The following is a 13,070-nucleotide window of genomic DNA, read 5'->3' on the forward strand; positions in this document are numbered from 1 at the left end:
ATCTAAATGTAGCTCTTTGTAGGTGTCCCATGTATGCTCTAAGCTGCAGCTAGAGCTCCTGGAGGTGCAGGGGGCAGCTCACTTGCCCGTGCAGAGGTGTGTGGTGCTGGTTGTGTGCCAGTGGCAGCTGAGACGTGTGTGAGGCTGAGAGGGATCACAGACCTGTACCTTTCTGCTGTGGCAGCTGATGGGACACCTCAGATGGCACAAGATGCTTCAGTGTGGGGCAACTGAGTCAGTGTGTAGTCATCAGTCCCCATGTCAGCACTGAGGCCTGTGTGCTGGCTCTGCGGTGACAGCGGGGTGATCCAGCTGAGACATGGCTAGCTTTTGTGTGAGCTGAATTACCCACTGGCTCACTGACTATATTGACTAGATCTCAAGTCCCACCCTTTCAGGATTCAGTTACCTAAACATACTTTATTTTAGTGTCATTTTCAGTGCTGTCAAGTATTCTACCTACCTGCCAGCTGCTTTACCAGAAGTTTTAGGTCTCCTTGGGTCATCTGTCTTGTCTACCAGCCCTGAGCACACTGCTTGAGTAGCCCAGGGCATCTCAAATTGCACAATGTGTCTGTTGGTCACTGAACTGAACCATTTCTGTCCAGGGCAAGCTGAGGCCTGATCTGATTGAGAACAAATGCTGAAAAGGCACCTTTGTAATTAAAATATTCCGGAAGCCAGTGTGTGCATGAAAGCATTCTCTTTGTGTGTCAATAAAATGCACCACGCAGGATCTGTTATAAACTATCAAACATGCTACATGTTCTGTATGTTCAGTTTGCTTTTTTCCTTTAATGGGATTGTCCAACCTAACTGCAGCTTCACAGGTTAATACACCTGTGTCTGCAGTGAGAGCTGATTATGACTGCACCATAGCAGCTGCATGTGTTCATCTCACTCTCAGTAATGCTTTGCATAACCTCACTTGGGTCCCTGTGCTGTTGGAGCACCACATCTTGCCCTGCCAGCTCAGATCCAGCTTGTGTCACCCAGTGTCCCATGAGGCTGCATCTCGGGCACTCCATGCCAGCTGCGTAAGGGTTGGTTTCTGGTTGGAGCCACATTCCTGGATCAACCAGAAGACCGCAGCCTACAGACAAACAGGGCTGGAAGGAGAATGGCTTTGAGTTCTTGGAAGAAATGATGGGGAGACAGGCAGTCATGTGGGTTCTCTGCCACAGATGCTACAGACAAGGACTGGATGTGTTCTCTGCTTGCTGCCCCTTCCCGCGCCCAAGGGGACAGCTGGCTGGGGAGGCACCTTTGTGCCATCTCACTTGGCAAACACAAAATGCTTTTGCAGCTGCCTGGGAAGCAGGCATTAGCTCCATGCGATCAACACGATCAACATGTTAGTGTGCTGGAATGAAGGCAACTAAGACATTTAAAGCAAGTTAGAGCTCTTTTCAAAGTGCTTTTGAGTGATTTAGGCTTGAAATGAGTAACTTGAAAGCACCCAAATCCTTAGTTAATAATTTACATGTGAATAAAGCTGAAGAAATGCCTGAGATTCCAGCTACTCCATTTGATTGCCTCATGTTTACACACTGTGGAACTCTTTCAGGGAGTACAAGATGTTTGTCATTTGGGTTCCCGGGGATGTTGACATATTTTCCAAGGCTGATGGAATGCATTTGCATGTTTTGCCCTACAGAATTGTATGGGCCTAACTTGTTTTGACATCTACCTGTGAGTTCCATATTAGCCTTTAGACTGCTATTGTAAATGTTGCTTTTAGTTATTGAAAATGGCTTCCTTCCTGTCAGGCAGACAGCATTCAGGTTTTCCAATTGTGATTTTTTTTGAGTGTACACATGGGGTTTTGAACTGTTCTTAGAAGATTAAGGAATGGTTTTCCTTTGCATGCTCAGGATGCAGACAGAAAGCTCTGATGCCACTGGCTGAAAAACATTTGAGAGAGAAAAATGCTCCTTTGTAGAGCATTTTTAAGTAAATGTACAAATGCATGTTGCAGCTGACACGATCCCCCAATCCAGTCTATTTCAGCAGTTTAGTTTTATTTTGCTTATATGTCATAAGTTGCAGAGTTTAGTCATTTAGCAGGTGGGTCTAGCTAGGATTGCAGGATCTTAGGAGAATTGTCCTCTTTTGTGAGATCACAGTCTTTATCCATAACCTGAACAGAAATGTCAGTCACATATGAAATTCAGCCAAGACACTGAAGTTGTCACCATTATAATTTGTGTCTGTATTGCACACGCAGGAGATAAAGCCCACTTTTCTTTCAGAATTGTCAGGTTTATAAGTATTTTCTTTAAGTCATAATTCACATGGGGTAGCTCCCGTTTTGACCTTGAAGAGTACACACATCATTATCTGGCCAAGAGAGACAGAAAATAGCAGTTGGCCCTTTTTATCCTATCCAAGTATTCCTTGTGCATTTATGCATTTACGGTGAGATTCAGTTGCTTAAGCACATGTGCTGATTGCAGTTTCAAAGCTATGGGATAGCTTTGGCCTGGCCTCCAGCTGGGGCTGGCTCCAGAAGGGCACAGGACCTGTGTTGGGTCTGCTAGCCCCAAGCCAACCACTTAGGCTGTTGGTTTTTTTTCTTAATTCTGAAGTCCTCCAGCTTGAGGATAAAGGTGCTTGCTAGGCTGTTGTCCAGGGCAGAAGACTGGCAGAGATAGTAAAATGAAAATGTCCACACTGCCTTGAGGTATCCCTGGAAATCTGGGTTAGCAACTTCACTCTCACCAGAGTTTCTCAACTTGTGATTAGGGCTTGGAGGAGGAAAGCCTTTTCCCACATCCCTCCTGCCACAGCCACAAAGGCAATCCAAATCTTTTCTCTGTCTCTTTCTCTCCCAGCCCCCTGCTCTTCCCAGTGCAGAAATAAGTGGCCCCAGCCATGACCTCAGCATACTTCAAGAAGTAAAATTCAATTTTATTTATAATGCTGAGTGATCATGCCCCAGCTCCTAAAATTTCGCAGTTACCTTGGATTTAGCATTATCCTCATGTGACTATGCTGTTCTGAGGGCCCATGCTAGTGTCTGTACAAGATGCTAATAATGTACCTGTCTTGACAGCCAAGCCAATGTTGTGGTAGCCTCTAAGGCCATCCTGCACTATGTCGTGCTGTAGAATGGGAGATTTGCACAAATTCTCATCCTTATGACATCTTGATTCAAAACACTGGACCTCAGCTCTGGGAAACTCGTTTGATCCCAGCTCTACCTCTGGTCCTACTCTAGCAGTATGTCCCATGGCCAGATTCCAAATGTATTACTTTGCTAATAGGTATGATTTGGGACAGTGGTGTTTGAGAGGTAAGTAAAGAACCAAAGAAAAGTATAAGATGAGCATGTATGAGAAGAAGAAGTCCTTAATTCATGTCATTTTTCTCTGTCTCTTTGTTTTGCAGACAGGACAGGATGGGTCATCCCCTCGACCTACACCCACCCGCATTCCTGTGTCAAAAGGTATGAAAGCAGGAAAGCCAGTAGTGGCAGCCCCAGGAGCAGGAAATGTGACAAAATTCGAGCCTCGTGCCGAGACTCAGTCTATGAAAATAGAACTGAAGAAATCTTCAGCCAGCAGCTCTGCCTCCCTGGGCGGGGGTCAGGGCTGATGGCAGTGGCTCAGGGGGTACGTTCTGCAGGTTTTGCTGCTGCCATGGAAGTCAGCTCCCCTGTCTGTGTAGTTGTTCACATTTGCCTGTACTAACAAAGTCCTGCAGCTGTCACTTAACAACAAACTAATAAGTATGTGCACTGACTACTTAAATAACAAAATCCTTTTGTTTTCTTACTCAACTTTAAAAAAAAAAAAAAAAAGCTGTCAAAAAGGCAATTTTATGCCAGGAAGATTTGCAGTCTAGGATGTGAGAAGGGGGTAACTGCACTAGGTTATTAATCTAGTTCAGGAATTCTTAATGATAGACTTGGTCACTTTTTAGTAAATCAAAGGCAGTTTGGTCACTTTTACTAGATTGTCTTCCACCTTAACGGATCACTTTCAACATTTGCTGCTGCATGGGCTTACTTTCCTTCCTGCCTTGATCACATTATTGAAATGCCACATGGCCTAGGGAAGCAATGCCAGAAGACAGCACGCTTGAGGTCCTGTTTTAATGAAAGCCCGTACCTCAGGTGTGGGAGGGGAAGAGAAGTAGGATGGGCACCGTGTGACCAGCCTTCTCTCTCCAGGAGCCTCCCATCAAAACCACCATTTCTCAGTGGTGAGCTGCTTTCTCAAGATAGTTAGTAAATTCAGCGGCATAGGGATGTTGCACAATGTTTGGCAGCAGCAGTGCTACGCAGCAACTTAATTCTTCCAGAGAGAGTTAGCACTTGTAGACAGCACTTAGAACCAGGTCCCTGACTTACACACACTGGGATACTGCCAGCTCAGGGCTCAGATGAAGGCTCATGAACCAGAAGGTGTTTAGTCTTCAGCAAAAGCTTGAGAAACACTATCTGGCAAAAATCAATACAATCCATTTGTGCCTGCTCCAAAGACCACTTAAGGCTGTGAAGCAACTCATTCCATTGACCTGACTAGGTTTGCAGTTTTCCTGGTCAGGTCTTACATTTAAACCTTACTTGCCAAGCATCCTTATGTCTTAGAGGGTAAGGCAGCACAGACTGCTGGTAGCAGGAATTGCTATCTAAAGGCACAGCTCAGGTACAGGCAGTAGAGAGAGGGTTTGGTAAGGAAGTTACTCTCAGTTTTCAGTTGTGTAAATGTTTTGTCATAAATGCAGACTGCCTTACAATACCATGGTGATTTATCATTTTTCCTTCCCTCTTTGTGATTTCCTCATTTGTATGTTTGCATTTTTTAAGCATGTTTTAAGGAATTGTTCCAGCATGGACATAGTGTGGATGCTGACGGTTGTTATGATTGTTTATTTAATAACAGTAAAGTTATTAAAGCACATTTCCATTCAGCGATCAATTTTCACAGAAGAAAATCCCAACCAAAAGAAATGAAGCCAAGCAGACCAATAAATGATGGGTTTAAAGCTGTATAATGCTTCAATCACCTCAGCAAGCTGTGAAGGGCCCAGTGGTTAAAACAGAGTGCAAGGTGGGAAGACCACCAATAAATTATAAATAAAATTCACAGAAAGGAAAATGCACCAGTGGTTGAAATATGAAATTTGGCCTGGGAGAAGATATTTGATGGAAGAATCTGTCACAGAAGGTCAACAAAATTATATTCAATCCAAGCAATGTTTAGTTTTCAGTCTGCTTTGCATTGCTCTCCAATTTCAGATCCAGATACAACAGTTATCCCATTGTAAAGCTGGGATTTTATTATTCACATGAAGGGCATTTTTTCTTTGCCACATCAAAAAAGAAGTACGTTGTGTTTTTCTACAAGTGTAGCGCCTAAAATGCCTGTTAAGTTTATGGTTCTGGTTCCTATGGCATCCAAAAATTAGATTAGTATTAGTAGCATTTTTCCTAACTCCGATTCCCAGTACTTCAGATAAAACTTGGAAACTGAAATTAGCAAGCAATGTGAGTTACTATGTCAGAAATACACCAGATCCTCTCAAGTAATTCTTATCACTTAAAAGCCTCAGTATGTCAATAAATTGTTCTTGTTGTAACACAGACTATAACAGATATTTAAAGGGGAAAAAAAGGGTTTTTTTCTGGATATTCACTCTAAATACTCTTACTGAAGGAAGTTGTAAGGTCAAAACAGTAATTTTAAAAATACTGCGAACATGATCCCCAAGCTAATGTGGCTTGGTACAGCTGCCTTAAGCCTTCCTTGTGTCAAAGAAACTTAGTTCCTTAGTTAACTCTTGCCATACTCAATGTTCTATGTGTGTCTGTGGTTGAAAATTTTGTTTTTGTTTTTGTTTGAGGTCTAAGAAACCAATTCACCTGAAGAAACAAGTCAGCCTCCCACTACCTGAAATCTAGGGCACAGAAATTGGCACAACTGTAGAGTCAGTAGGATTTGATGAGACAGACTTTAGAAATTCCAGATAGGTCAGAATTAGGATCCTGTTATTTTTCCCCAGGGGCTGTACAACAAAAAAACGGACTTTTGCTCTGCAGCAGAAGTCTAAAGAGTTGGAATCAGGCAGCTGGTTAAACTGTTAGCTAAAAATAGGTATTTAGTTATGACTTTTGACATCTGTTTTAATTGACTTAATATTCTGGTTTCCTAAAGGTAGAAGAAGGATAAGATGAAGAAAAAAGAAAGTGTATAGTCCAGAAGTCTTAGAAGTTCAAGCATAACTATTTGTATTACATTGAAATTTTCTCTGAATCTGAAGACAGTTATGTTTAGTGACTACAGTAAGATTCTCTATTCAGTAGGTCAGCTCCAGAAGGCAATGTAAAAAACCAAATCTAAAGACAGTGCCTAAGCCCAAGAGGCGTCCTGAAGATCTTGATGTTCTTCCACAGCCCTTGTCTAGTCAGTGTTTCTGTTATGACTCAACTCTAGCACTGCAGCCTCTGAACCTCACTGAGATCCATAATGCAGGTATTCTTGTATTTCCTCTGAGGCTTTTAAGTCAAGCCACAGTTTCCTGGTCACTTAAAGTCAGGATGTAACTCCACACTGGACTGAAAAGCTGTAGTCCTGTCTTTGTCACCTCCAGCCAAGAAAGTACTCACTGACTATGTGGTTGTTCTTTGAGCTGCCACTAGTGTTTGAACTTAACTGGGGAACTGATCTGAATTAAAAGGAATCTGGCAAAAAGCATAAAGACTGGCTTTAAGGTAACTTAGTGCCAGGCTCATGGGCCAGAAAAAGAAAGAAGGAAGGTGCAGGAAACCAGCTGGTGTTTTAAAGTGACTGTAGGATCATGAGTGCCTCCTAGTAGATCAAATACCATACAAACGCAGGGGTAGTGCTGCTTATTTTCAAAAGCTTTTGATTGAAACCTTTTTTCAAAGGTAGGAGACAGGTCCCCCTTCTCAACAGTATCTGAGGAGACTCAAACCCACATCAGCTGCAGGCAGGTTCACTTGTGGCACTGACAGCTGAGGGGGAAAAAGGGCATTCTCATTCCGTTCTGGAAAGACTGTGCTGTTCTGCACAGAATGCTTCAGTATTCACTGAGCAGAAACAAGAGAGTGGTTGAGGGGTCAGGATATTGAACTAGGAGGGAGCCCCCCCCCCTCCCCCCCCCCCCCCCCAGATTTGTATCCCTGTTCCAAAGGCTGCCTTTGAGCCTGGCCTTTTTGAAAAGAAGGCTTGTAAGATGAAGTGTCTGTGTTCACCCATCCCTCCATCTCTCCTTCCCTAATGAATAACACCAGACACACCAACCAATTTCATCCGAACCTGACAAAGCAATAGGGGTCTCCAGAATAAGAAGTTTTTCCAGTTTAATGAAAAGGACGACAGAGAAGAGGAGCAAGACCTTAGCAGTGCCTCACTGTGTGGAAGAGTAGGGCATGAGCTCACCTTCATACAGCATCAAAGAATGAACACAAAAGAGTGATGCCAGAAATGCCACAAGGACAAGCTTTGTTCAGACCTCAGATTTTACTAGGCTCCAAAGAATCAAACTCTGACACATCAATCCATAGGAAAACATTAGGGCTTTATTTACAGGGTTTCCATGTATTCTACATTACTGGATTATAATGTGTAAACCAAGCCTTCCTAAGTGATCATCTGGAATCATTCATCCTCATGCTTTCTCTCTTACCTTTTTCTCAGCCATTTTGTTTAGTTATTCTTTTGTTTTTGTTTTGGTTTTTTTTGTAGTGAAGTTGAACAGTTTCAGTAGCAAAATAATGCACTCAGAATTATGATAGTTACAATGCTTTGTCAGGAACTAAGATGACTGAGAACCAAACTTTGTACTTTTAGTCATATTCAATGTCAGCTGAAGAGAAGCCCTGTTTTGGCTGATGACATGGCCATATAAGCAGTCATGATAACTCAAGGCCAGCAGTAGGAACAAATGACTTAGAACCAGCAGTAAGGTGGAGAAGGGGAGGAGCAGGGAAAATGCCAACCCATTCATGAGCAGCACACATGGACTGAGAAGGTATACCCTCAGTTCTCCAGATGATCTCTCTCATTTCAATTCTACTTCGTAATAAGCTTTCTCCTGTGTTCCCTAAGTTAGATCCCATCACCAGACTGACTTCTACATATGGGTATTGCTAATGTAATCATTAGTAGATCAATACATTTGAGTAAGTGTGACTAAAAAAGAAGGGGCACAGAGCTTCAACTGTAATGCCTGGGGGTTTTCTCTCAGATCAGTAAACATGCTAAGCAAGTGGTAGAAAAAAAATAGAGATTTTGATTTATTTTGCCCACTTTTTTTCCTTTTGTGACACCCGTTAGTGTGATTTTTCAAAAACCAAACACTTTGTGAGTCTTCTTAATATGCCCATAGAGCACGCATGTTACTGTATTTAAACCTCAAATCACTTACAGCACATAGTAATTACCACCATGGGAATAATCTCTAAAGCCACATTAATATGTTGATCCATGCCAACAGGATGCCAAGTCACATGTCACTTCTTGAAATATGCTACACACATTTCTAAAATATGCTCAATATTTACATGAATATTCAGTAATTCTGATCAGATGTGGAAGAGCATGTCTTTAAAACAGAGTAAGCTGCTGTCCTGCTGGGTTTCAGGTACTTGGCATAAGCTGCAACAGTCAGGACAATTTTCAGACCAATTATATGTTCCCATCACACATCAGTGGCCAATTTCATTGAGTTGCTTTGAAACACGTAGTTTGCTGGCAGGAGTTTCTGTGAGCTCATCTTTCAAACTTGTTTTCATTTAGGAGAATGGTTTTCTCCCCTGCATCAGTGTTAGTTATCCTCTTTCTCTTAATTTTGCTTGAGCTCTCTTAGGCAAAACTATATGCAATATTTCTCATTACAGATACTCATCACATTCACTTTGAAACTTACTCCCTACACTCTTCTCTTACCTTGGTCTTTTTTTTCCTTTAAAATGTAACCAGAGTTAACTACTGCTATCAGCAGAGCTATCAGCTCTCAGGTATGAAACACTCAGGTGTGAATGGTTCTCCAGACAAAAAAAACCTCTCCTTGGGATTTTAAAAATAGAAATACTGATGTATGCTTCTGCTCTGTTGCTTGGGTGTGCATTGTCTGTGGTACATTCATTTTTGTATTATCTGGTGATATTTGTTTGTATATATTGTAAGGAGAAATTAAACTTTGTATGTTAAAATGTCAGTTGATGTGATTCATTATATGAACTAGTACCCTGATGTGTTTCCTGGAGAAGTTCTGCTTTACATCAGCAGGACTGAAAGCAGAATTAGCTGGTTTACATTAACTTCATTTTCTTTTCCTGTCATTAAAATAAATTGTTTTAAGTGAATACATAATTCCTTGAAATATTCCCATCTAGAACCCTAGAAAAATTTATTTAATCATATCCTTCAAATATAATCATATTCCTATAGAGGGTGGCCCAAAAGAAATCTGACAAAATCTGCCCTACTCTAATTTTAGTTTAGTAGGTGTCTTAGTTCAGACACCTCTTTTAGTAACTATACTCTGTGTGTATGTATATATATCATATATATATATAAGCATTTCAAATACAAACAACCAAGACAAACATTAAAGTGTGTGTTCTCTAGGTGTGTGACAAATGAATGAAAGAGAAATACCAGTGGAAATTATTTGATTTTTTAAAAAATACTATTATTTCTCCTACTCTTTTCTGCACAATTACTGTTTGGGTCTGTAGGAGACAGGTGTCTGATTTAGACACTGACTGTAGTTTTGCTGTTTGTTCAGTGACTGAGCCTTAACAAGGAGTGTGATATTTTTCTGCTACACATTTTTTTAGAATTTTGTGTTTAAACTCCTTATTAAATGTGCACGGTGAATATTAAGAAAATAATTTTCATATAGAGTTCATGTGACTCTCATTGAAGTTAAGGGGTGAGTTCGCCTGAGGTTACCGTCTGATATTATGTAAATGCAGCTTTTAACATCATACTCCACAAGAGCTTCAAGTTAGAACAGCACTGGCTGTAAGGTAAAATCGTTCAGTAATTAGTGGTTCTTTCACGTTCACTGCTCAAATGTGGTAGAACTGGTGTACGTGTCTTGTTGAAAATCAGTTGTTATTGAAAAATTTTATGGAAAATAAATACTTCAAATTCGAGAAATTCTATTATTTCATTTGCCTTAAACGTATTTTATTGGACGTTTCCTCAGCCCTGCTCTTGCTTCACCACATATGAAAAGCAGCACTGGGATCTGCCATCTAGTGGCAAAGTTGTGGCACTCAGAGTACATGGAAAATACTTTTATTTTTCTTTCTTCTTATAATGTAACTTCGCGAAACACCTTGCAAATATTAGTTAGGAAGCAGATAAAGGTAGAAGTCAATAAAAATGTGAAAGGCAAAAATAATATAATTGGTGTCATTTCTTGGGTCACGTAAATTTTGAAAAATCTTCAGACTGTTAAGAAAGGAAGGAATCTTAACAAAAGTAATTTCAATTAAGATGAATATTTCTGAAAATCTATTACTGTATGCTTTAATTAGTATTGGTACAGTTACATTATTTGAAATGCATAAAATACACCTTTTCAGAGAAAAATATTAATTGACAGTTAAATTCTTGTATTTAAAAGGTTGCCTGTAAGAGCTGTATATATAGGTAAAAGAACAGAAGACCAGGCCATTAGTACTTCAGCAGAGCCCAGGGATTAATCAGGGTCAGGGACCTCTGATACTACACACAGGGCAAAATTAAATACAGCCTTTTGAAGAAAATGCCAGCACTTAGTTTTGCATGCTGTGGCTGAATTTTATCCCCATTAAAGCCAGTAGCAAAATTCAAGAAGACTTGCTGAATAAACCCAGTATAGGTTTCTAAGCCAAGCTTAAATTAAAAAAGTGAGAAATGACCCCATACCTCTTCCTCATCCCCATTTATGAATCGCCACCAGATTTATGATGAATTTGCTTAGACAAGATACCAGACACCCAACTCTAAGTCTTCTTCTACCTAGTTTGGGTGTGGGACTGGAACTTTGGCGTCCCTGTGCCTTAATCCATTCAACTGTATTACTCCTTTTTCCTGTGGACAGCCAAATGATGGTCTTCACATTGAAGTGGAAGCCAAGGGTCTCCGAGCCCTTGACAGGTACTAATTTAGTTTCCCTTTGTAGCAGTAGCCAGGACAGTTTTATCAAGCAGTGATGCGAGAGTAAGTCTGTGAGACATTTTTAGAAAAATGCCTTGCACTGCCATTGTAATTGTTCTTCTTTAAAGTAACTTGCAATGCATTTGTAGTTTCATAAACCCAAATGTTTTGCTCTCTTTTCTTTTAGAGAGTGTCATCATTCACCAGTTACGCGTGAACTCTAGATGAGTTACCGCCCGCTAGAGCTCTCTGTGTGCACTACCCTCCATGCCCGTGGATGGATCACTGTAGAAGCTCTCTGCCATCAACACCAGGGTCACTTGTGCTACTGATTATTTGTGGAAGTATTAGTGCTTCCATTAGATTTTATATTTTTTTTTCTTGGTAGAGCTTTAAAAACGAATGGCCTTGCTGGTATTTTTAAAAGTATCTAATCAGAGAGAGAGCAGCAGCTGAATTTCACTTTTATTTGCAAAGCCTAAGGCACGTGCTTGATTTTGTTTGATATTTGCCATATAATTTATTTTTATAATACACTTTGTAAAGTAGCTGTCCCAAAGTTGCAATTCCTGTTGCTTATGGCACATTTATTTGTAGAATACACTGTCAAATTTGCAATTTGATATTTTTGTAATAGAGAGTATGTGAAGAAAGAAAAATGTAACTTCAGCAATGTTTTCTGTTTAAATGGAAAAGCATTCAGTAGATTTTTTGCCACCTTGAGATTCTGTGAGACTAAATAATCTGAAGACTGCTGTATGGAATTTGTTGCAGAATATTTCTTGCACTGTGTGATGTTTTGGCATAAAATTAAGTATTAAAGTCCAATGCCTTGAAATACAACCAGATTTACTCATTTTAAACAATGTCAGTTTTTAAAGCTGTGATTTTTTTTCTATATAAAGTATGTTTTTACTTCTGCCTGTACCAAAAAAAGTTGATTTTCATTACACTGTAACTAATAAATTTTCACAACTATGCAAATGTAATCAGGTGTTCGCATTTTAACTCCTGTTTCATAAGGTTGGCAGTGCTCATCTATGTATGTGTTCATGGGGACAGAATATGGGTTTGGAAGCTCTTTTTTCTCACTGGTGTCTCATACAGTGTCACAGTGATGTACGGGGTAAAACTGATTCATAGAATCATAGAATGGTTTGGGTTGGAAGGCCCTTAAAGATTGTGTAGTTCCAGTCCCCCTGCCATGGGCAGGGATGCCTTCCACTAGATCAGGTTCCTCAAAGCCCCATCCAACCTGGCCTTGAACACTTCCAGGAAAGCTGTTCAACAGCTTCTCTGGGCATCTTGTTCCAGTGCCTCACCACCCTCACAGTAAAGAATTTTTTCCTAGTATCTAATCTAAACCTACTGTCTTTCAGTTTGAAACCATTTCTCCTTGTCCTGTCACTACATGCTCATGCAAATAGTTTCTTTCCATCTTTCTTGTAGGCTCAGAAGTTAAGATACAAAGAAGGATCAATTACCAAGCCCTTAATGACTTAATTGTTTCTAACCTTGTGCTTTTACAGCACAGGCAGAGATGTTCGAGTGGTACTGTCAGAATCTTCAGTCCTGGACTAGCACCTGGACTAGACACCAGGTACTCGGCCACATGCTGAGGGGCCCCTTTCACACTGATGGCTGTAACTTCTGAAATAGCATCCAGAGAGTTCTGTGGCAGCTATACTTAAGATGATTGTTTAATGAATGATATATAAAGGTACATGCAATCCAGGCAGGGTCTTTTTTTCTTATACATCTCATAACCGATGAGTTTTAATGTAAGTCATTGGCACATACTTAAAATACTGCAGATTTTTTAACTGCAGAAGCTACTGGGAGAAATTACTTTTTTTTTGGAAGGGAAAACAGTGTTGCTTGCAGGAGATGTGCTGTGAGATGCCAGAAAGAGTGCATTAATGCAGCATCCCACTGGGATGGCTA

At 40.5% G+C, this 13,070-nt stretch overlaps 1 protein-coding gene across 6 annotated transcripts in view; it reads left to right on the plus strand.

Annotated features, from left to right (window-relative positions):
* FILIP1 (filamin A interacting protein 1) overlaps positions 1-12,115 on the plus strand; it is a 102,725-nt gene extending 90,610 nt beyond the window's left edge. For 4 of the 6 annotated variants that reach the window (XM_039568756.1, XM_039568757.1, XM_039568758.1 and 1 more), the window contains one exon: positions 3,391-12,115. In XM_039568756.1, the coding sequence (XP_039424690.1) occupies positions 3,391-3,597 (207 nt within the window). In that variant the 3' untranslated portion in view covers positions 3,598-12,115. The remainder of the gene's footprint in view (positions 1-3,390) is intronic. The other 2 variants (XM_010405233.4, XM_010405255.4) reach the window with 2 other exon arrangements.
* The last annotated feature ends 955 nt before the right edge of the window (positions 12,116-13,070 follow it).

Source organism: Corvus cornix, chromosome 3 (assembly GCF_000738735.6).
Source record: "Corvus cornix cornix isolate S_Up_H32 chromosome 3, ASM73873v5, whole genome shotgun sequence".
NCBI classification, from domain to species: Eukaryota; Metazoa; Chordata; class Aves; order Passeriformes; family Corvidae; genus Corvus; species Corvus cornix.